The 24,116-nt window shown below is 50.9% G+C and overlaps 1 protein-coding gene across 2 annotated transcripts in view; it reads left to right on the forward strand.

The window, feature by feature from the left end:
* Nucleotides 1-24,116, forward strand: part of LOC133220634 (acid-sensing ion channel 2-like) — a 92,896-nt gene that overhangs the window by 63,646 nt on the left and 5,134 nt on the right. For both annotated transcript variants that reach the window (XR_009727767.1, XM_061368885.1), the window contains exons 3-7: nt 9,170-9,297; nt 20,687-20,837; nt 21,488-21,544; nt 22,063-22,216; nt 22,748-22,839. Coding sequence is in view for 1 of the 2 variants with exons in the window: in XM_061368885.1 (XP_061224869.1) it covers nt 9,170-9,297; nt 20,687-20,837; nt 21,488-21,544; nt 22,063-22,216; nt 22,748-22,839 (582 nt within the window). In the remaining variant the exon portion in view is untranslated. The remainder of the gene's footprint in view (nt 1-9,169; nt 9,298-20,686; nt 20,838-21,487; nt 21,545-22,062; nt 22,217-22,747; nt 22,840-24,116) is intronic.

The raw sequence follows: 24,116 nt of genomic DNA on the forward strand, positions 1-24,116 counted from the left end.
GTTTTGTGGTGGAGGAGCTCGGCTGTGCTCCATCTCCTGCCTCTTCCAGCACAGTGACCACATAATCAAGTAGAAGATGCTCAAGTAAATGCTCAGTGGGAGATGAAGTGCGGTGGGAAAAGCTTTGGCTCCCAGCTAGGTGTAGTTGTTGCCTTGTATAGTGTGGAGCATTCACTTGCGGTTTGGGGTTTATAGCTTCTATATATTATCAGAGTTCACACTGTAAGGGTTGTGCAGTGGTTAAATCCCAGCAGTGCAGTGTGAAAACATCAGCTCTGTGCCCTTATCCCTTAGGATTAGATGCAGAGGCTTTGCTGCTGCTTTTCCAGCCTTTGGGCTATGGGAATAGGGAGAAGGACACAAGATCCATCTCCTGCCCTTCCCAAATCTCCCTTTCAGTCTCCCTCTCACAGGCTGTGCAGGCACAAGGCTTTTTTCCTACTGTCTGGGTGCAAGTCCCTTCTCATTGAAGCAAAGAGAAATAACAAACCAGGGGGGTGATTTCATGGTGACAGCGTTGCTCCTGTCCCCTTTGCCGTGCAGTCAAGGTGGGGAAGCAGCCCTCGTGCTCCTTCTATGCCCTTTTGGGTACAAGGAGGTGAGGTTTTTCAGTGTTCTTTCAATAAAATACAAGAATAAAGGGGAGAAAACCCCTGTGAAATACTGTGACTGTATCCCAAGAGGTAAGAGGAAGGATTGATTTACTTCTGTAGATAATACCACTACCTTGCTTGCCTTTAACGCAAGCTGGTGGCCTTTTGTGCTGGTGCCTCTTTCAGATGCGGGTCTTTGGGGTTTGTTTTCCCAGAACAGATCTTTAACCTCACACATGAAGTACCTTATGGCTTGCTGCAGTGGAGCTTGTCCCATGGTGCTTTTGTGCTGTTCTTCATCTGCTCTCCATCATTATCAGAACCTCCAGCACTCTTGAGGTCACCACCGATGTGCTGGAGCCACGTCTGCCTGGGTTTTCCAGTTCCTGACCGATGTTTGAGGGTCTCAGGTCACTTCCCACCACCACAAGAATCCACCAGGAAATGATCCTTTTCCCCCCATCATCCCAACACTGTTCAAGAGGACCAGGGGAACACGAAGCTCCTGCTGCACGTTGCCAGCAGCACCTTGAAGCAGCAAGGTTTGATTTCATAGCTGCAGGGAAGGGTTTATAGAGAGATAAGCTGGTTACCTCTGTTGGTTCCTAAGCTCTGAAAAGGGAACGCCAGGATTTCCCATTGGGACTCACTTCTGCTTATCCAACCCTATCGTAGTTGGTTATGGAGATTAAGGAGCTGCCTTGGCTCAGTGGAGGGAAGTTGTAGTGTACTCCTCCTGCTGTACACACCTCCCTGAGATGGGATGAATCACTCTGGAGCTGCCTCCCTTGCTCCTTCAATGACAGGAGAAGCCTGAAGGTAGATGTAAGTGTCCAGAGCAGGGCACAGGGCTCACCCAGAGCTTGTGTTGGTGCTGTCAGCAGCAGTGAGTCCTCTGGCAGCAATGGGGACCCCGGGAATGTCACTGCAGCATCCACAGGACCCAATGTGGACCATGGCAAGGAGATCACATTGGAGGGAAAAGGCAGTGTTCCTTGTGTGCTCGAAAGGTTGTGAAGGGAATAGCCTTGGAGGTGGTGTCCTGCTTTTTGGAGTCCCAGCAGAAAGAGGATGAGGTTGAGACCTGTCCTTAAAGGACTGGGTTGACTGTATCCATCCTTTATATAGGGCTGTATCCATCCTCTCTATAGGACTATAACCTGTAGATTGTAGGACTTCCCATCCCAACACCCACAGCCTAAATGCAATACACACCTCCTGGAAAGATGTTAGTGAGGTTTTCACCTCTTCTACAACAGGGGCTCTTCTGCAGCTGTTTTGGGGACGTTTTAGTCTCCTCCATCATCAACTTATTCCCATTCCCTTGGTCCAGCACTGACCCTATGATGCGTTCAGTAGCAGCCAGACCTCTCTGAAGCTTGGCCAGATGGATGAGACCAGGATGGGCTCCCCACTGCTATCACACAGGGGTTTCTGTACCTCTTCAATGCAGGTGAGCAGCCAGGCTGGGGTCACAGACACTCAGCACAGCCCCACTGGGGCCCTCCCTCCTACTGCAGCTGAGCAGGACACGAGGGATTTTTCCCAGACATCTCATTTTCATCCCTGGGGAAATCTGTAGTCCCTGATTGATCCCAAACCAGCAGCCAAAGCTCAGCCCACGGCAGCAAAATACACAGGACCAATTTCAAGCTGCTGCTTTTGAGTGGGGAAAGCGGCGTCAACTCAGTCGCCTGTCAAACGGATGCTCCCAAGCCTCCCTAAACCCTGTTGTGAAGACTCTTATTTCAGCTTCACTTAATCCTGTTACCAAGCAACTTCAAGCGAAGCAAAACATAACGCTTCCACAGAAACGGGAGCACGCACAGGGGAGCGGAACTGGTTTCACTGGTGCTAAACTGGTTTCCTTATCATTTCCCATTTTCCATGGTAGGTAGGCTTGTGGGTCCTGCTTTCTTGCAGGTTTCCATGGTGATTGTTGGGGATTTTTTTCCATCTATAAGTTTTTGTCTAGGAGCAATGTAAATGTTGGGCATTGTTTGAGGTTTCTGCATGGATACAGCCTGGGTGAAGCAGCAAGTTGGCTTCCCCAAGGCTGGGACCACAAGGCACAGCCTCTGGGTCAGCATGGGTCCTGGCTGCCCCACTGATGTGATGAGGACAACGTGCTCAGGAGGTGCTGTGCCGCAAGCACAGACACTGGTGGGTAATCTGAGGACACAGACAAGTCCCATGTGCTGCTGAGTTACATTGGAGGCGTGCAGGAGGGATTTAAGGGTTTGGTGGGAATGGGGGTGTTGCCATGGTATTTTGCACAACCAGAGCATCTCAGGGTGCTCAGCTTGGTGCTGGAGTAGTAGCCCAGGTGATGGGATGGTGGTGGAGGAGCAGTTGCTCTGATGCCCATCATTTCCATGGTGATAATGAGCAAAGGATGCTGTAAAAATTAGAGGTGAACCTTAGCATCTCACAGCATCTTCTGGGCATGTCTGTGCTGCAACAGCAACCCCTCTGCTCCTGGGGAGCCTTCCTCTCTAAGGAAGACAAGAAACCATGGTCTCAACATGCCCTTCATGGGTGCAGTGCAGCCAGCACAGGATGAACCTCTGTGCTACCTTCCAGAAGCTGTACTTGGTGCTGCCCCTACCACTTGTGGACACTCTCCCATGAAGTTGTCCCTGTCTTTGCTCCTCAGTAACACTGGGATGTGAACTGAGCTTTGAAAAGCGTGGAGGAGGCACTGGTGACTCTTCCAGCCCAGTAAGCAGTAACATGGTTTAGTGGTAGACTTGGCAGTCCTGGGATAGCAGTTGGATTTGATGGTCTTAAAGATCTTTTCCAACCTAGTTGATTCTGTGATTGCTTTCCGTTTACTGAGGAAAACTGAGGGAAACTGAGGCACAGGACAACGAGGGTCTAGGGAGAACCCAAACCTCCCAGCCCTGTGCTTACTTCTGAACAGCACAGGAGAAGATTTATCACCCAAAATAAACCTTTGGGCCACTGAAGTGCAGTCATAATGTGAACAGCTGAGAAAATCCTATCTGCTTTCCTCAGGTCGAGCTGTGTAGGATCTGCTTTGGTCTTCTCCAAGTAGGAGCATCTTCTGTGCTGGCAGGTGACAGCTCCAGCTCGAAAGGACACGACACAAGGCTGGATCTTCAGTTCTCAATCAATTAGTGCCAAGCACAGCTTCAGATGTTAATTGCCAGCAAGAACTGGATCCATTTGGACATAATCAGGCAGGGAGAGAGGGTCTTTGGCATCATTTCTTCTTCTAATTGCAGCTTCTTGCATGTTCACAAGGATGAACTTTGTAGCCCGCACCCGAAGCATACTGGAGCTTTATTAAGCTCTTCCGAGCGATGCTGTGAGCAGAAAGCCCAGACGAAGTCATGGAAAGCCAAGCCCAGAAATAGAACGCTGTGCAATCTGCAACATATAATGCTCTGCAGCCAGCTTGATGCTGAATTAATCCCCAATTTAATTAACGCTACTCTAATCCTTCCATGAAAAGAGCAGCTCGGGATTTGTTTGGAAACACAGTGCTGTGTACAGTCATATATATAAATGCATTTTAAAATGCAGTCCTCAAGCAGTTTTTGCTCTGTTCTCAACCTGGATGGACTGAGAAATGAATTTACAGGCACTGGTCCTCTGAAATGTAGGAATGGAGATGGAGTGAAGGGCTGTGATTGGGCTTCCCAGCATCACAAAATCAGTTTAAAAATGGTAAGGTATGACCCAAATCCTGGGTCACTGCAATTTAGTTTTAGTTTCTCTGCCGTTTGAGCTAGTTATAGCATCATAGAATGGTTTGGGTTGGAAAGGACCTTAAGATCATCCAGTTCCAACCCCACTGCCACGTGCAGGGACGCCTCACACTAAACCATGTCACCCAAGGCTATGTCCAACCTGGCCTTGAACACTGCAGGGATGGGACACCTACCACTTCTTCGGGCACCCTGTGCCAGTGCCTCAGCACCCTCACAAGGAAGAACTTCTTCCTTATCTCCATTCTGAGCTTCCCCTGTTGAAGTTTGAACCCGTCACCCCTTGTCCTATCACTGCAGTCCGTGATGAAGAGTCCCTCTCCAGCATCCTTGTAGCTCCCTTCAGATACTGTCAAAGGGTTTTCAGGGTTATTTTTCACCCTATTGATGGGTGATTAACAGAAACAGGCTCAACGAAGCAGCAGGACCAGTGTTCAGGCCTGTGCCTGCAGGAGGTACTACTGGAAGAAGCCATTCCAAATGATGCTAAAACTGCAAGAATTGGCAAAACCATGGCTGGGACACGTCTCTGTGGGTGTTCACAGCCCTGGATGCACCCATCCAGAATCAGGATGATGGCCAGGGTGATGGCCGGGGTTTGCCACAGAACCTTTTGGGCTCTGCTCTGCTTCAGGGATGTTCATTTTAGCTGGATGCACCCAGAACCAGACAAGTCTTGTGCTTCTGGGTCCTGTGAGACCTTCCTCTTCCTTATGCTTGCAGCAAGTGTTTAACCCACATTAACGGTTCTCAGGCCCAGCACGGAGCTTGGAACCATTTGAGATGCAGCTAATGAGGACTGGTCCAGGCATATTTCATCAAAGGGTTTCATAGTTGGGCTTTTAATGTCTCTCTCGTGGTGGCAAATGGGAGTTTGTAGTAAATGATTTCTTAGAAGTAGAGTATTCAAAGCCAGTTTCATGTTTATAGCTTCATCCTCGCATGGTTCTTGCAGGAAAATCATGGAATGCTGCTGGGGGGTTGGCAGCTTCTCCACAAAAAATGCTGTTTATGCTGCTTTTCATCACTGATGAAAATTAATAACTGCATGTTTTAAAAGCAGAGCTTCTTCTATGGCCTCAAAACTGCTGTCCCCTCCCCGGCCGTGGTTACAGCTGCCTGCATGCCATGGTTTTCTGTTTAAAAATACAAATCCTGTTGCTTTTAAGCCTCGTATGGATAGTTGCAAGCTATAGGCAGTCCTGGGGTAATAGTTGGACTTGATGATTTTAAAGGCCTTTTCCAATCTAGTTGATCTATGATTGTATGATTCCATTAGATTTGTTTGTTTGATATGGATTTGATATGAATGTACAGGGGTTTATCCACAGATAGACTTCAGGGCAACACCTAGGCATGGGAAATACATGGAATTGAGTCAGAGCAGAGCAGATCCTGGTGTAAAAAAAGGGCAGAATAATTTGGGATGGAAAATGTTTCGACAAAACTGTTCCCGTTGCCCAACAAGTGAGACTAAATAGAAGCGTTCTCCTCCAACTTGGCAGGTAACTGCTGAAGGGAGCATATGGTATCTCCTCTGAAGTGTTGGAAGGGGATCAACACCAGGCAAAGTGATGGAGCAGGTGGGATCAGTAGGAGTGGGCGTCATGTGGGAATAACAGGATGGGGATTGACACTGGAGGAGTTGGTGGGTGCTTGGGAAGGGGTTTGAACCCGTTCTGGTGTGTGCTCACCCATGGGGCATCTGGGTGCTGAACCCTCTGCAGAGCTCAGGGCCGCTGTGGTGCTGTTGAGCAGTGATGAGGTTGGATGGGGACACTGCATTGACAAAGGCTCTGGGGAAAGGTGGCTTGACCCTCAGCACTGGGGTGTTTCAGAGGGTCAGCTCTGAGGAGGTGTTGGCAGGGAGGAGACCCTCAAATGGAACCCCCATGTGTTGGGAATGCAAAGCTTGAGCTGACAGGGAGCTTGAATGTGTCAACATCCATGTAATGCCTCTTGGAGCAACGGGAGCCCAATTACAGCTGAGCAAAAGCAAGGCAGGGTTTTGTCACAGTAGGGTTGTGTTGCCTCCATCACGGGAAGGTGGTGGGGAGTGATTTGGGTTGTGGATGTTGGATCTTGCACATAAGTACAGGCCAAGAGCAAGGATGGTCAATGCCAGTCTTGCTCTGGGAGGCTTCAGTGTAGGGAAAAGCCGAAATTAACTTGTACTTTCTGTGGCAGCATCCCACCAGGATGGGATTCAGAGGAGATGCACTCAAGCTCCGCATTCACTCAAGCTCCGCATTCACTGCATGCCATCCCATGCAGCAAGCAATGCTCCGTGCCCTAAGTCATGGCAATATTTAGCTACCAAAAGCACTTTTGTCACAAGGAAGCAAAAATAAATGATTAGTTTGCATGGAGCACTGCAGAGCTCATGCATGGGCAGGTAGGTAAGTGTGAGCGCCAGAGGCATCAATCGATGAGAGCGTGTGTTTAAGAGTGAGCCCTGCAGGTCAATACATCTCTGGCTGAAAGTCCAGCTCCAACTGCTTGGAACTGAGCCCTGACCAAGTGTGTGGAGAGCTCACTGCCATCCCGGATATTTGCAGCTGTATGCAAGACCTGGGGAGGGAACTTTGTGCAAGTCCTGTTTGTCTTCAATTTGTGCCTTAGGTAGAAAAGATGGAGTTTGAAAGTTTCAGAGCTCCATCTGCAAAGGTTGCCAGGGTCAAATGCTTGAGATGTGGAGATGCTGTTGGATGAGATGTGGCTGCGGGTGCAGAGCATCAGGTTTTGTGGAGCCAATGTGTAAAGCAGCTTTGCTGTCACGGTGAGGCTTTAAAAATGTTGTTTGCTCCTTAAAGCTGAAGGCAATTCTCAGCCTGGAGAAGAGAAGGCTCCTGAAGGGGAGACCTTAGAGCAGCTCCAGTGCCTAAAGGGGCTGCAGGAAACCTGGAGAGGGGCTTGGGACAAGGGCCTGTAGGGACAGGGCAAGGGGAATGGCTTGAACCTGCCCGAGGGGAGACTGAGCTGAGCTCTTAGGCAGAAGCTCTTCCCTGTGAGGGTGCTGAGGCGCTGGCACAGGGTGCCCAGAGAAGCTGTGGCTGCCCCATCCCTGGCAGTGCTCAAGGCCAGGTTGGACACAGGGGCTTGGAGCAAGCTGCTCCAGTGGAAGGGGTCCCTGCCTGTGGCAGGGGTTGGAGCTGGAGGAGCTTTAAGGTCCCTTTAACCCAAAGCAGTGTGGGGTTCTCTGATATGATTTTATGCAGTCTGTGGTTTGAGGTTGGCAGGGAGGGTTTATTTGCTCAGTGGGAGTGAAGGTGACAGCAGCGTATCTTGCTGGGGTCTCCAGAGGTCTCCGGTGCAACCTTCTTGGACCATCACTTGTTAAGCACTGTCACTGTCATGTTCAGCATGACAAATCCATGCATAAGCCCATTCCCATCCTTGCAGTCTCTGGCTTCATTTGCCTTGAGAGCTATGAGGTGAGCAGGGTCCAAGAAAGTCCTCTTGGGAGAGGAAGGCTGATGTGTTTGCTGCCCAATTGAGTCAGCAGTTACATCTTCTTAAGCAGTGTGGTCCCAATATCTGATCTGTAAATCCCATGTCATCCAGTATCACCTTACTCAGCCCTTGCCCTTTTCCTGTGACCCTATCATCCCCTGCTCTAGTGTCTTCTGTTGTCTCCTGGTGTAACAGCTCTGTGGCTATGATTCCTTGGTGCTGAGTTTCTGTCAGTGCTTCTGACTGAACACAGTGCTGTTCAATACATAACAAAATAGTAGAAAAACACCACAAAATAGTAAGAAAATAAAGAATGATTCATCTTTAAACAGAAGCTGTTTAGACATGGAGGTGGTATTGCTGGCCAGAGGCATGGATTCGTATTAGTGGGTAACACAGTATTGAAACCAAATTATGCAGAGTTAACAACTAACTTTGCATATCAGCCCCCCACCCCTTAGGCCCATATGCTCCCTCCAGTTGGCTGAGATGTGAGACCATAGCAGCAATACTAAGGAGAGGAAGGTTGCATGCCCCAGCTGTGTGGAGATGCCTATGTGATGAGAGGAGCCCAGAGTGTTCCTATGTCACACTCGGGGCTGATTTGCATCCCATTAATTCTGCTTCATAAAGTCTCTTTTAGGTTGGTTTTAGCTCCTAGTGGAAGAGGGGGACTGACCTCAAGTTACTTGGTATTCAGCATAGCTTTGGGATGTGGGAACCTTGCGTCACCCTTAACTCAGTGATGTGTCAGCCTCTGGGCTGCAAATGCCTTTGTCCAGCTTGGAGCAACTTCAGCTTGCCAAAAACATGAGCTCCTTTGAATGTAACCCACTTTTTGGTTATTTAATTCCCTACATTGTCTCCCAAGTGGCCTCCGGCTGCATCAAAGGCTTTCAGCATAGGAGACCTTATGGACAGTAGAAACCTCTGTATGGAGGAAAGAGTTTATTTGTTTCAGTAATAAGGGAATGAATTCTGTAACTAAACAGCAGCTAGAAAGTAGATGTCACCTCCTGTTTTCTCTAGCTTGGACGTACAGAGCAAGCTGGAGAAATCATGCATCTGTGTTATAGACAGGGTGAGTCCTTGGGATAGGCAGCAGTGTAAAGGACCAGGAGCGTGGGGATGCTCTTGGTCCCGATGGGCAGCACTGGTGCTGTGGGCTGAGTCCAGGCTGTCCTCTGCTCATGCTGCTGCTGCTGGGTTTTCTTCCTCAATGCCCAGAAGTGTCACCATGCAGGTGGAGCGCTCCCAACTGCTTGTCTCCTGCTCCCGAGCAGCACAGCTTTACCAGACACTGTATTCCATGGAGGGGCAGAGAGGCCCGTGCAGGGAGACACCATTCAAGCCACCACAGCCTCCTAACCTCCTGCCTTCTTCTTCCAGAGGAGACAACGTTTGAGGCTGGAGTCAAAGTCCAGATCCACAGCCAGTCTGAGCCACCCTTTGTCCAGGAGCTGGGATTCGGGGTGGCCCCTGGATTCCAGACCTTTGTGGCCACCCAGGAGCAAAGGGTAAGTCCTGCATTTCATTTACACACCAAGATCATTCCAGGGGGTCTGTGGGAGAGCTTGCTTCTATGTGCCAGTGCCCCTTAATAGTCATCCTCATCATTAACAGTAGTTTTTATACCTGGCTTCAATTTGGTTGGGATGATGGCAGGTTTTTCAGTGTTGCTTCCCATGCATTGCCCATGATCCTTTTAATTCTGGCCACAGAAGAGGCTTCATCCCTGGTAATTTCCCTGCCTTGTTGCCAACATGAACGTTGGGATTGAACACCCATAGCAAGTTTGCCAATGACACCGAGCTGTGAGGTGTCATTGATGCTCTGTACGGAAGGGATGGGATCCAGAGGGACGTGGACAGCCTGGAGAGGTGAGACCGTGTGAAGCTCATGGAGTTCAACAAGGCCAAGTGCAAGGTCCTGCACATGGGTCAGGGCAATCTCAGCACAAACACAGGCTGAGGGAGCCTGGATGGAGCAGCCTGAGGAGAAGGACTTGGGGTGCTGGGTGAGGAGAAGCTCCCCATGACCCAGCTTCAGTGTGCGCTTGAGCCCAGAACCCCCCCATGTGCCGGGTGCACCCCCAGAGCGTGAGCAGCAGCTCAAGGAGGGGATCCTGCCCCTCTGCTGTGCTCTGGGGAGACCCCCCCTGCAGCCCTGATCCAGCTCTGGGGCAGCAGCACAGGGGGACGTGGAGCTGTTGGAGTGAGGCCAGAGGAGGCTGTGGAGATGCTGCGAGGGCTGGAGCAGCTCTGCTCTGGAGCCAGGCTGAGAGAGCTGGGCTGGGGCAGCCTGGAGAAGAGAAGGCTCCTGAAGGGGAGACCTTAGAGCAGCTCCAGTGCCTAAAGGGGCTGCAGGAAACCTGGAGAGGGGCTTGGGACAAGGGCCTGTAGGGACAGGCCAAGGGGAATGGCTTGAACCTGCCCGAGGGGAGACTGAGCTGAGCTCTTAGGCAGAAGCTCTTCCCTGTGAGGGTGCTGAGGCGCTGGCACAGGGTGCCCAGAGAAGCTGTGGCTGCCCCATCCCTGGCAGTGCTCAAGGCCAGGTTGGACACAGGGGCTTGGAGCAAGCTGCTCCAGTAGAAGGGGTCCCTGCCCGTGGCAGGGGTTGGGACTGGATGGGCTTTAAGGTCCCTTCCAACACAAAGCATGCTGTGATTCTGTGGTTCAGCTCTGGCAGTTGCTCTGTGCGTTGGGTACCTTCCAACCCACCAAGAACGGATGCTTTTTGCCAAAAAGCTTTCACACTCCAGGGGCATAAAAGAGACGAAGAGGAGAGTATTTCATTATGTAGAACAGCGTGAATCCTTTCAGGTAACACAGAAATAGTCACATTATTCATTATAAGCTGTGGTGGGATGCCCATGGCTCAGAATCACCCTCCCTGAGTACTGACAGTGACACATCATCATGGTGTGGATGGATGTGATGTGATGCGGTGTCATTACATCCAAATCCTCATCAGGGGTACAGGAAGCAGGCCAGCAGAATGATTTTTTCCCCCCATCCTGGCACTAGTGCTTTCATTCCAGCCCTCCTGCCTCATTGCTTCTCTCATTTTCTTCCCTGCTCTTGCATCCACCCTCAAATGAGACATAAATCAAGTTGAGGAAAGCAAGACCAAGCTGTTGAAGGGTTTGCTTTGATTAAACGTCCGTGGAGATCAGAGCTGTAGTTGTCCTCAGAGCAACGTGAGGAATTCATCCCCACATACATTGCCACGTACCAAAATACACCTGAAGGTGCTGCGTTTGGGTTAGCCCGGATGCAGCTCTTCTGTCCTTCCTTACGGTGGGCTTGTGTGTAATCACCCAGGAGATAATGAACGTTGTGGGATCCCAGTGGGCGAGCTCAGTTAAAGCAGAGAAATGTTTCGCTGCTGTCGGTTCCTATCTGGTGGGAGGTCTGGTGGGCAGGAGAAAATGAGCAGCTTTATTAGCACGCAGGGCTTTCGCTGGGAGAGTAACAGCCAAGGCAAAGAGCTTTTCAGGTCTGAGGCAGCAGCTGCTGCTGGCCAAAGCAGAAAGAGGCTTGAAAACCCATTGTGGGCAGTTTTCACACCCATTCCCTAGGCACAAACCCTTCCTCTCATCCCCAAGGTCCTCACCTCCCTCTGCAACTGCTTTCTGCTGCCCCAGGAGACCCGGCATTGCTTCTGCAAGGTAAAGAGCCTGGAGGGCTGGAACACTGATTAACAAGCATGAGAACTGTTGACAGCAATTACCAGGCATTGGATGTCTTATCCATTGCCTCTTGAGCATCTCAGGGAGCACGCTGGGTGAGCCCCATGCCTGTGGCTGCTGTGGGCATACACACTGCAGAACGGTGTGGGCTGGATACCAGGGTTAGGGTTCCCAGCTCCGGGATTAGGGCCAGATATTCCCTGTAATGGCTCCAGATGGGAAACAGCAGCTCCTGGCAGAAAGCTTGGAGATGTTGAGTTGGCCCAGGGAGCAACTTGCCAAAGGGGACAGAGGAAGTCGGTGTCGGAGCATAGCATCCCATGTCTTGGCATCACCACCCATTTACATGGCACTTCTCATGCCCCATAAGCAGGCTGGGGATGTGTTGTGCGTGATGCCGAAGGGGTTTGGCAGCACCTCCTCAAATCAGACTCACTTGGCAGCACAAGTGGTAATGGGAACGATTTGTCTTCCTTAAACATCCCGGCTTCAGCAAGATGTGGGAGCGTGGCTGGGAGCTGGAGCCTGCAGCGAGGATCTCGAGGACTTGCTTTTAAGATAGAAATAGCATACATGCTGGAGACTTTTCAGACAGCTGCTGTAAATCTTCCCCATCCCATTGCCAGCATTAACTGTTGCATTATTTCTATTAAAAAATCAGATTTCCTATCAGAAGACAGCAAGCTGAGAGGGAAAAAAAAAACCATCCCTCCTGCCAGGCAGGGAAGATACAGAGGATGACAAGAAAAATAGATCTGGGGTTGCTCTTTGTTCAAGCAGGTCCCCTCTTCTGCAGGTTTTCCCAGTGTTTTGATGCTGGGAGTGGGAAAGGCACGTTTCTGGTTGGGGCCAGGGCTTCTGTATCTGGTTTAAAGTCGTACCATGTAAAGGCTTTAACTGGAGATCCAGAGGTTCTTCAAGCTGCCTGCCTGGAGCAGCCTCAGCTCCATGGGCAGTGCTGCCTACCCCAGTCCCTCCTCTCCATAAAGACATTCTTCTACCTAATTACAACCATTACAGCACACATGTGCTTCTGCCTCCTCATAGGAGGTGCCCATAGGGGCCAGCTGGGCATCACCCACCTTCTCAAGCCCTGAATGCACATCTTTTGTCCACATCTGGGGGAAGTACATGCTGCTCCTTCACTAAGGCAGAGCGTAAGGAAAAGCCCATGAGCAGCACCCAGAGGGCTGAGTCCAGCCGGTTACTGGGGTCCTAAGCCATGAAACATAAATGAAATGACCCTCCAGCTATTCCAGAGGAATAGAAGTAAAAGTAGAGACGTCTCCCAGCTCAGAGCAGCCTGTGTGTTAGTTAAAAGCACTTCTCAGGTGTGGAATTGGGCAGACTCTCCTTGGTGTGATGCTAGAAGATGTGCATTGTCTTTGAGACAGGCTTTAGCGTGTAGGGGATTGATTTGTGGCTGGCTTAGAGGCTCCTGGTGTTATTTGTGGCTCTGTTCCTATTCCGTTTGCCTGTGCTCCAGTGGAACCCTTCATCCCCCATCCCAGTCTTGGAAATAAGAGTATTTAGTGGGCTTTACTTCCCGATTTCTTGCCTTTCCAGGTATGCAGCCGCTTAATGCAAGTGAGGGCTTTCATCTTGGTACCAGAGTGATAAATCCTGGATCTTTATACCCAGAGCTTTCCAAAAGCCCCTTGTCAACAGCAAACTCTGGCTCCGTGATGGTGCGTGATCTCCTTAAGTCTCCCTTTAAAATTAGCTGTCAGTCTAAAAAGAGGAACAAAATCAGCTTTTCCCCTCCTCCTGCAGTGGCTGAGCCCTCTGATTCCTGCAGACTGACACTTTTAAGATGCATTTACCAGTTTTGGAACTGCATCATTAATGCAGTAATGATCTCATGCAGGTTTGCACTCATAGCATCATAAGAGGGACTTTACATGCACATTGGTGGTGTGTGCCGAGTCAGCAAAGGCAATGCCAGCGAGAGGTTTCCTCCATCAAACAGGGTTGTTGGGGTGTATAGGCCAAGCTGTTTCTGTGCTGTGGACTCGTGGCTGAAGGGAGATGCTTTCTGTCTGAAATCTCAGACTGAAGCCATGCCCTGAAGTTTAAGCGGAGCCAGGACAGAGGCCCCTAAAGTGATTTGGGAGGTAGCACAGCAGAAGGAAGCGCATAATGGGCAGTTGCAATTAAAACAAGAGTGTCTTGATGAGGAAGGGTGGAAAGCATCTCTGGGTTCTTGCTGCAGCAGTGACTGTGTCTGAATGCAGTGTGGAAGGAGCCAGAGTGGTTTACATGGATGTGCCAGGCCATAGCTGCTGTTTTGGGGGGGTTTCACACCATTTCACATGGGGAGATCCCTGTACAGTGAGAGATGCTCCAGCCACGCTGGGGAACGGTTTCCATGGCAATTCCTGAGCCTAATGAATAAGGTTTGTTTTCTCATGAATGGGCAAAGCCCTGAGCTGTGCAGGAGCTGGCTTGGGGCACACTGTGCTGTCACCCCCCTTGATGGGTCCCAAGGGAGGGCAGGACTACCCCGAGCAGGGCAGTGCCTTCAGCTCCTGCTACTTTGGCTTCAGAGGGATCCACCTCAATTCTTCCCTTTTCCTGGCTCTTTTGGCTGAGCCTGCTGCTTTAACAAGCCTCTTGTGTTGTGCACAGCCCTGGGGAGGCTGCAGCATCCCCCCAGCATCAGGCATGGCACCAAGGCTGGGTGAACACACTGGACATTCCATGTCAGAAGGCTAATCCCCTGGGAAAAGATAAATCCCCCCCGGCTTTAGCTCCCCTTTTCCCAGCTGAGTTTACCTCGTCTTGGCAGCACCACCCGAGCCTCTCCCATCATGGACGGGATCAGATGATGGTACTTCCCAAGCTCAGCTGCTCCCCATCGGCACGGCACGTTAAGAGAAGATGAAAAGCCCACTAAAAATGGCAATTTCTGCCAACTTGGCAATAAAAATTTAAGAGGCTTCAATTAAGCAACAGGTTCGAAGATGGAGCAATATTGTTTAATAGGGTTCTAGTGTGCCTTGGAGACTCATCCCCTCGTAACGCTTGCACGGGACAGAGAGCATCAGCTACCAACAACTGCAGTACCACAAGTGTAATTACAGAGGCAGGAAAAAGGGGCTCGGGGTCTGGCAGTGATCGCTCTGAAACCTGCATTTCCCAACAGGGTGTAGGCAGTGGCTCTGGAAAACAAGGAGCAATTAAATAGCATTTCCCATGTTTCCTAACCCTCGCGCAGAGCATCTTCTCCTACCTACAGTCTTACACCTCCTCCTAGAAGAACATTCACTCTCTGATTCCTTTCCCTCAATCCCACACACTCTCCCAGTTGATTTTCTCCAGTATATGGGCAGACTGAATGGATTCAATCCACAAGAAGCAGAACTGGCAGGCAGCAGGGGCCAGCCGCAGAGAAAACATCATTGCAATAGGGGTGGTTCAAAGCAGGAGATGGAAGGAAACAATTGCACGGCTGGTTTTGTAGGGCATCAGAGAGGTTTTGCTTCAAAAACAGCGTTAGGAGTGATTCAGCCTGTTGGTAAAAGGATACAAAAGAAAATGGGTTTAGAGGTAACTGATGGAAATGAATCAAGGCCAGGAACGGTGCATGTGAACAGGCAGGGGTTGGAAAGGGCTCACTTAGGAAGGTCAGGAAGAGAAAACATAAGGGATGTAGATGGCATAATGGTCTGGATGCTCCTGCCAACCGTACTGTATGGGTGAGATGGAAAGCTGCTCACTGAGGCCAGGAGAGATTCAGACAGCTCCACCACACAAGCCCCAGATAAGGTACCTCTGTAAGACTGAGCCCAACAAACCCAGCCAACAGTGCCCAGCAGCATGAGGGGGACACTTCTGGTGCTTACAGATGTGCCAAGGAGGGGACCAGGAGGGAGAGGGCGCAGTGCATTGCAATTATACCGCTCATTGAGAGCAGTGCTAGATGTGAGTTTGTGGATGGTCAGTGCAGCAAATGCCAGGAGCATCCATCCGGTGGATCCTGGGAGCAAACCTGGGATGAAGCTCAGGATTGGCTGCCCTTGACTTTTTGGGGAGCCACAGGAGGTTTTGATATTGCTTATTATTATTATTTCTAAGGAATTGGGGACCCAAAACCACGTTCTTCTGGTGCTGGAAGGGTTAAGCTCTTATCCTTAAAGACAACGACTTCTTTAGTGCTTTTGTAAAGGGAGCAAATGGGAAGGAACAGCACCCAGCAAAGGGAGACAGCAAATAGACAACTTCCAGCATCATTAACTGGGAGATGGTGCCAACCAGCTGTGTCTGAGCTGAGTTTCTTAAGCATTTTACAAGTGCTAAAGCTGTCTGGGATTGAAATTCTATTAACTTGATGTTATTTGATGTCTCATTAAAGAATGGAGGTTTCTGCTTATTGAAGCAAATGCAAACACACCCCATACAGGTTTTGCCACATTCAGGAGAGGTTTGCATTCCTCCTCCGTGGTTGCTGCCTCAGTTTGGTGGCATCGGGTGGGACCCACATGTGAAGGAGGTGGGAGAAGGGCTGAGCTGTAGCAGGATGCAGGATACATCCCCAAAGCCGGATTCATCGCAGAGCCCAGCTGAAAAATGAGCTGAAACTGCCCCAGCCTCATGCTGGAAGCGTCTCTGCCATGTTTCCACATCATCCCTATTACATCAAATTACACAGGCAGAAAAAAAGAGAGATTCCACTTAAAATAAATGGGGAAAAAAAAGACCTCTCTGGCTGCAGACAGATGTTGGCGGTTATTGGGAGGCTGAGTGCCAGGAGCAGCGTGTGAAGGGCAGCAGCGTGGCCAGGGAAAAGGGCTGTGACAAGGACAGGGCTGTGCTGAACGGCCCCCACCACCCTGACCCACTTCCCCCCGGTTTGCCGAAAGCAGCCCTTCCTTTCCTTGTGTTTCAGGCAAGCAAGATCCATCCTGAGCTTAAGGAGACGAGTCAATTTGTTCCTTCTCTTTTCGGCGCCCTCCAGTTTGTAACAGATCGTGGTAATTCCTAATAGCTGGGATGAAGAGAACTCAAAAAGCATTTCATTAATTAATGAAGTATTAATGATTGTGAGAGTGAGAGGACGTGAGTTTGTCAACCCCAATTAGAGGCTGAAGCTGAATCTCTATCAGCATGAGACGGCGCAGTGCTGGGGAGGGATGTGTGCCCTTGGGAAGCTGCCACAGCAGCAGAGCAAAGCTAGTGCTCAGCACTGTTTTCCTGCAGGAACCCAGGGCAGGAACTGCCTTTACCCCTGCTTTTCTTATTGCTTTCATGCTTCTTTTCCCTTCCTGGCTTCAAAGAAAAGCAGCTTTGGTGATAGCAGAGCAGATGAGAGGGGAGCAGCTCAGCATCCTTGGACAGGCTCCACTGGTCCAGCGCCTGAACCCTCCTGCCAACCCCAAATCAGGATCATCTAGAAGAAGGGAAGACATTTCTCTCAAGCGGAGGAGATGTCTGTGTGGCTGCAAGGGAGAGGAATCAAATCCAAGTAGTGTCTGTCCCATTCGTGTTGTTTATGTGGCCATGGAGTAATGGTTTAAACTTAAACAGGGGGATTTCAGGTTAGATATAAGGAAGAAGTTGTTCCCTATGAGGGTGCTGAGGTGCTGGCACAGGGTGCCCAGAGAAGCTGTGGCTGCCCCATCCCTGGCAGTGTTCAAGGCCAGGTTGGACACAGGGGCTTGGAGCAAGCTGCTCCAGTGGAAGGGGTCCCTGCCCATGGCAGGGGGTTGGAATTAGATGATCACAAGGTTGTTTCCAACCCAAACCATTCCATGATTCTGTGATCATGTGTGTTCCTGTTCCTGGGTTGGCTCCCCAGTGTGCTCTTCTGTCGGCCCCGTTAGCATCACGGGCAGGAAATTCAGATGTCAAATTGGTAAAATGAGTCTCTCAGGTAGCTCTCTGGGGCCACGTGCTTTGGATGTCGGTGCTTTGCTTTAGATTGCAGCCCTGTTTTGCTGAGGAGGGGGTTAAGGAGGGATGCTGCTGTGGATGGAGCATTGACCCCAGGGCTTGCAGGGCACTAGGACTCCTGTGCCAAAGCAGGAAAGGAAACGGCAGTAAGGATGGGGCTGGTCTGCAGGGGAGAAACCTGTGATCCTGCTCCATTGCTCTTCAGGACAGGAAGCTCTGCAGAAGCATCTGACCCCTTGGTTTGAGTCTTTCAGTGGAAGGTGCAGTATTTGATGGGTAAAACCATACCCAGCTCTGTGTCTCAATAATGGCTTCTTTGAAGGACGATGCTGAGCATTTCGGAGGGCGCAGCACAGCAGCCCTTGCACTCACCTTGTACCTGTGAGCGATGCTGCTGTGGCTCCAATCACAGTTACTGAACAGCTGCCTTCAGAGTTAATTGGAAATAAAAGGTCAGGACAAGTGTTGTCTGCATCAGAGACTTGGTACGTTGGGGCCTGCTCACCAAAACCACCTGGGAAATGCAAAGGGAGCTTTCCTGGGACCAAATTATCTTAGGATGCTGAGGCAGAGTCTGGGGAATGTGCCCCCCCTATTCACTGCAGAGCCCTGTCCCTAATGATGTGCTTCTCTCTGTGAGAGTTTGCTTCTGATTGCAAATTACAGAGCAGGAGGGAAGCGATGAGCCTTTCAAGCTGTCATTACCATGGAGGATCCGGGTAATAACCCTTGATGAGCCCCTCAGAGAGAGCCGAGTTCACTGACTTGCTCAAGGGAGGGAGGGTTCGACCCTGCCACCGCAGGGAGCATTGTCTCTAAGCTCTTGCCCATAAGGAATAAGCATGGATTTGCCTGTCACACTTCAAATGAACCTTTGCTGCTTCACCAAGCCAGTGATGGAGGGGGAAGCACATGGATTCCCAGTGCTGCAGGAGATGCTTTGGTTACTGCTTGGAGGCATGGCCAGCGGCAAGAAATCCTGCCTTGCAATACAGGGATGGAGGAGGTAGGGATTGATGTAGAGCAATGCAGCAGCGAGGTACCTCTGTCACACCCGATGGGGATCTGCTGCATGGCCAGGAGTTTCACTGGGGAAATTTCCTTCTAAAAGGAGAAATTGGATCTTCCCTGGAGTCACTTTTCCATCCCAGATTCCATCCCAGATGTGACAAGCTTTTCTCCAAAGCAGGGAAAGCTTTTATACTGCAGAGCAAAACAAAACCCGAACTCCACCAGTGTTAAATGTGCCAAGAAGCTTTTTCTGCTCATTAGTATCAGTGATGCAGAAAGCAGAGGGAGAGCAAGGGGAGGTCAGGGGAGATGTGCTGCACCTATTCCTGCATGGTCAAGGAGCCAAAGAGAAGTGAACTACACTTGTACATTTGTGTGTGGTTATGTGTGTGGCAAGGCAGCCTGTTCCAGTTTAAACCCATCACCCATTGTCCTGTTGCTGCAGACCCTGATGAAGGGTCCCTCTCCAGCATCCTTGTAGCCCCCTTCAGACAATGGAAGCTGCTCTGAGGTCGCCATGCTTTTGGAGAGATGCAAACCAGCTTTGCTTTGTGCTATGGGCTAGTCGGTGCTTGTGTCCTGGCTACAAACCAGGCCGTAACTCTGTTAATGAAGCTGCATTGATTAGAGTTTTAATTAATCATTCAGCCCATGCACCTCATGTGGACATGGTGCCAGCTCACAAGCGCCGTGGCTCCAACCCAGCGCTGGCTGAGCAAAGGAGTGGCTAAGATAAAATATCTGATCGTGAATCCATCGTTTTCGGATCCCATCACCTTCATTCAGGCCAGAATTTAATGGGCTTAAAAGATTTGTGTGTAGCTGCGCTTGAAAGAAAGCTGATGCCATCTGAGACCACAATTATTTATTCTCCTTTATCATACAACAGGCAACATATGGGCTCCTTTCTCCACCGCGGATGACTAAGTGATGGCATCTGGTACTCTATTATATTGCAAGTGTAAAGCAAATGAGAAAAGATCCCCTTCAAACAGCACTTTGCTATTGTCAGGAAGGCACTCTTGAGATTTTCATTCCAAGGTGCTGCTTTGCTGGCTCTCAAACTCATCCCATTCGGAGCCTGTTTCTGGATGCTGAGATTGCTGGCAACCAGGTTTTTTTCCCTTGATGCTTTGTCTGGTCCCCACAGATGGGATCCCTCCATCACCTGCTGCGTCTTCACACCCCATGTAGGTGCGTCTGCTCTTCAGATTGGAGCTGCTGAGCACAGAGATTGGTGCCTGTCACCCTGAGCAGCTGAATAGCTCCAGCCACTGCTGGTTTTCAAAGCAGCTTGAGCAGCAGTGTGGGTTGAGGCAGATTTGGGGAGTGCCAATGCTCATGGCCCTCAGGGAGCAGCCTGGGCACCCTTAGGTGATGCTGGCTCCTGCATGTACAGAGCATCCTAGGTCTTTGCCATGCAGAAAAGTTCTTAGAGAAGGGATTACTTGTCCAGTCCCACAGGGCAGGGTCATGCTCTAAGGCCTGGGATCTTCCCCAAACTCTCCTTTAGCTTCCAGGTTTCATGCCCCTCCAAGGCAGAGTGTTCCCATACCCAACTGCTATCACCACAAGCCGTGTTCATTCCCACAGCTCATCTTTCACTTCCTGGCTGCAGTTTAAGCCCATTATGGGTTTTTAGTGACTGAATGGTTCATAAGAGAAAGCCTCACCCTAGACCATGTTGGCCAAGGCTCTGCCCAACCTGGCCTTGAGCACTGCCAGGGATGGGGCAGCCACAGCTTCTCTGGGCACCCTGTGACAGCGCCTCAGCACCCTCACAGGGAAGAGCTTCTTCCTTATATCTGTCCTGAACTCCCCTATTTCAGTTTGAACCCATCACCCCTTGTCCTATCACTCCAGTCCCCGATGAAGAGTCCCTCTCCAGCATCCTTGTAGTCCCCTTCAGACACTGGAAGCTGCTCTGAGGTCTCCACGCAGCTTCTCTTCTCCAGGCTGAACAGCCCCAGTGTTCCCAGCCTGTCTCCATACAGGAGCTGCTCCAGCCCCTGAGCATCCTTGTGGCCTCCTCTGGACTTGTTCCAACAGCTCCATGTCCTTTTTATGCTGAGGACACCAGAACTGCACACAGTGCTGTAAGTGGGGTCCCATGAGAGCAGAGGGGCAGGATCACCTCTTTCAACCTGCTGGTTGTGCTCCTTTGGATGCAGCCCAGAATATGGTTGGTTTCTGGGCATCATTCAGTTTGTGCTCCAGTGGCCTCTCTGTGGCAAGAGGAGGGAGATGCTGTGCCCCATCCTCAGTGCCGGTCCCCAGTGTCCCCTGACACCCCACTCCTCCCTCTCTTGCAGCTGACGTACCTGCCTCCGCCGTGGGGTGAATGCCGCTCGTCAGATATGGGCTTAGACTTCTTTCCCGTTTACAGCATCACGGCCTGCAGGATCGACTGCGAGACCCGCTACATTGTGGAAAACTGCAACTGCAGAATGGTTCACATGCCAGGTCAGTGTGTGGGGCAAGGGACGGAGGAGCGGGGGCCTCTCCCTCCACCCAGCCCATGTCATTCAGTGCTAACAAGCTGGAAGGGGACCATGGGTTAAAGGATGCTTCTCTATGGAAAGAAAGATGTAATAGCCATTGTAGAATGCCTTGAAATAGGGGCGGGATGTGGCAGAAAGTCATTTGATTTGCTCCGTTTAGCCCCACTTAACACCCATGGGTGTGATTTCCAGCAGACCCCCCTCCTCTGTTTGCAAGAAAAGGTCCCTGCAGCAGGCAGATAGAATCACAGACTGGTTTGGGTTGGAAAGGACCTTAAGATCATCAAGTTCCAACCGCTGCCATGGGCAGGGACCCCTTCCACTGGAGCAGCTTGCTCCAAGCCCCTGTGTCCAACCTGGCCTTGAGCACTGCCAGGGATGGGGCAGCCACAGCTTCTCTGGGCACCCTGTGCCAGCGCCTCAGCACCCTCACAGGGAAGAGCTTCTGCCTTATCTCCATCCTGAACTTCCCCTCTTTAAGTTACCTCTGCCGTCCATCCCCAGCCTGGGTTCCCTTTGCTAAAGGGAGCTCCTTGTGGTCCCTAAGGAGAGCCCAGTGGTCCCCAGCAGTGGTGGCTGATGCCCACTGATGGATGTGTCCTTCCCATGCAGGAGATGCTCCCTTCTGTACCCCGGAGCAGTACAAGGAATGCGCAGAGCCTGCGCTTGGTGAGTACCAAGAGATATCCCTGGGTACCACTGGTGTCCCAACCTGGGGGACTTCCAGCAGCCCGTGTCCTCCTGGGTGGCAGGACTGGGGTGATCTAGAGCAGCTGATGGGTTTGCATGAGAGCCATCTCTTTGGGAAGGGCTGGGTGCACCTTGGGATAGTTTCTTCTGTTTGTACATGGGGCATGGGCTCCATCAGTGCAGAAACCCATGGGATAATGGGCACCCAGGATAAGTTGGAGGGAAGCATCTCTGGGTCTGGGTTTGGGATGGAGGAACCCATTCTAGGTCTGGATTGAGGAGACTCGATCACCACGTGTTCCCTGAGCACATGCTGGTAACAGAGTGTAGCCTCCAGCAGAGGCATCTCTCAGACAGTGGGGATGGCCATGCAATGAACTGGGAGAGAACTGGCCAGAAATGGGTTTCCCTTGGCCCTCTCTGGGTGCACAACCTCTGCTCCCACAGCTGCTGTATGTCCCTGACTCCACATGATGTAACTCTGTGATCTCCTCCAGGTTTGCTTGCTGAAAAGGACAGCAATTACTGCATCTGCAGGACACCCTGTAACCTGACAAGATACAACAAAGAGCTCTCCATGGTCAAGATCCCCAGCAAGACCTCAGCCAAGTACCTGGAGAAGAAGTTCAACAAGTCAGAAAAATACATCTCGTGAGTGCTTGAGAACACAGATCTCCTTTGCTTGATGGGGGACAGTGTCTGCAAAGGCCCTTTGGCTGTTTAAACCACCCTGTGCTATGTCCTCCAGAGAGTGCTAGGGCAAAACCCTTGAAGAGATGATGTGTAAGTTGCTTTCTTCTCAGCTGATGTGTTTGCAGACAACTGGATGCCCCTTCCCTGGCCTTGTTGTCACGAGCTGTTTTGGCCCTTTCCCAGCCCTGGCCACAGTATTGTGGAGGCAGCAAGAGCTATTCCATATGAAGCATCCCTCAGACTCTTGCTGTTACCAAATTGAGATCCAGAGCTCAGATCCTGAGAGATCTTCCATCTTCTGCTAAGGCTGCTGGAGTCCTAATGGTGCCCTATGGTCTTGGTCTCCAAGAGGACCAAGTGTCTGTGGACCCCATGAAAAGAACAGTCAGGGCAGAGAGGGGAATAAAGCCCCCAGTTGCTGTTTCTTACCCCAAAGCACACGAGGCTGCTGGTGGCTGATGGGTTGATGCTGTTCTCCTCTTTCTACAGAGAGAATATTCTTGTGCTGGACATATTTTTTGAAGCACTCAACTATGAGACAATTGAGCAGAAGAAAGCCTATGAAGTGGCAGCCTTACTTGGTAAGAGATCAGGGGTGCAGTGTGGAGTCTGCGTGAGCCTTTGTTGCAGTCTGTGTGTGGTTAAGGGATGTACAGAGTGTGCACAGTGCATTGCCTTGAAAACCACAGCAAGCTCCAGATACCTTCCTGGACAGTTTCCAACCCCATCTCTTCTTTTCCTTCCAACACCAAGCCATCCCAGGAATGTCCCAGGAACTAAGCTAGTCCGTGTGTCACCATGACAGGTTAACATGAGCTGCTCCATCTCTACTTGCTATCAGGGCCCTATCGTTTGTGGCTGAGCAGGTGATGGATGCTTGCTGTGGTGCCCCCATGCTGGAAGTGCAGTGTGTGGAGGACAGTTCTTCTATCATTTACCCATCACCTCTTAGATGCTCCAAATCCATCCTCCTTTCCAGCCCTTCTGCACATGCTATGAGTTCCCCAGGAGTGCTACAGTGGGGAAGAGGAGGCTGGTAATGAAGCCTCTTTAACACAAAGCTCCCTATTTGCATGACTTTGCATGAGCCTTGTTCCCAGGGCACTGCAGGCTTTGGGCAGAGTCTCATCTCCCCCCAGTCCTCAGCCCCTTTTGAACCAGCGCTTTGCCCCCAGGCACCTTCTTGAGTGCTTGAGTCCTCTTTCTTCTCTCTCTGTCTTGTGGATACCCACAGCAAAGGCCCCATAGCTCCTCCACCCATGGGTGCCTTTCTCTGGGGAGTATCACAGCCAAACCACGGGTGTTCTGCAGCAGAATCCATGAGATTTATCCTCCCTAAGCACAGCACCTCACGTCAGCAGTTCCCTTCCCAGCAGATTCCTGGGAAGTCTCCTCTCCCCATGGTGCCTCCTTCACAGCCCTTCCCCAGCCCTGGGGCACTGCAGCAGAGGCAGCTTTGCGATGCTCCCCTACAAAGCAGCATCTCCCTTAACTCTCTTTGTCAGGTTTGGGTTTTTTCTCAGCTCCCAGGGACGTTACCTGATTCTGCTCCAGCATCTTTTTCCTTCCCCCACCCAGTTTGGGAATTGGGCTTTGGGATGCCTGGGATGGAGCCTGCTGTCTCACTCTCACAGATGGCTTCCTCAGGTGCCACTGTGCGGCATCACACCCCCATTAGGCTTCCAGCTGATGGCCTCATTAGCAGAAAACCTACTTCGGTGGCAGGCAGCATCCTTCCCGGGATGCTTGGAAGTGTTTCTGGGGTCATTTCCCCACTCTCTGGGGCCAGCGGCTCCCAGGGCAACTGCACTGTTGTTGCATGGATGCCTTGAAGAGCTTCCACCCCAGCAGTAAAACC

This window comes from Neopsephotus bourkii, unplaced genomic scaffold (genome assembly GCF_033783945.1).
Source record: "Neopsephotus bourkii isolate Nb327-2 ecotype Australia unplaced genomic scaffold, CSIRO-AGI_Nbou_v1 NB_1462, whole genome shotgun sequence".
Classification (NCBI taxonomy): Eukaryota; Metazoa; Chordata; class Aves; order Psittaciformes; family Psittacidae; genus Neopsephotus; species Neopsephotus bourkii.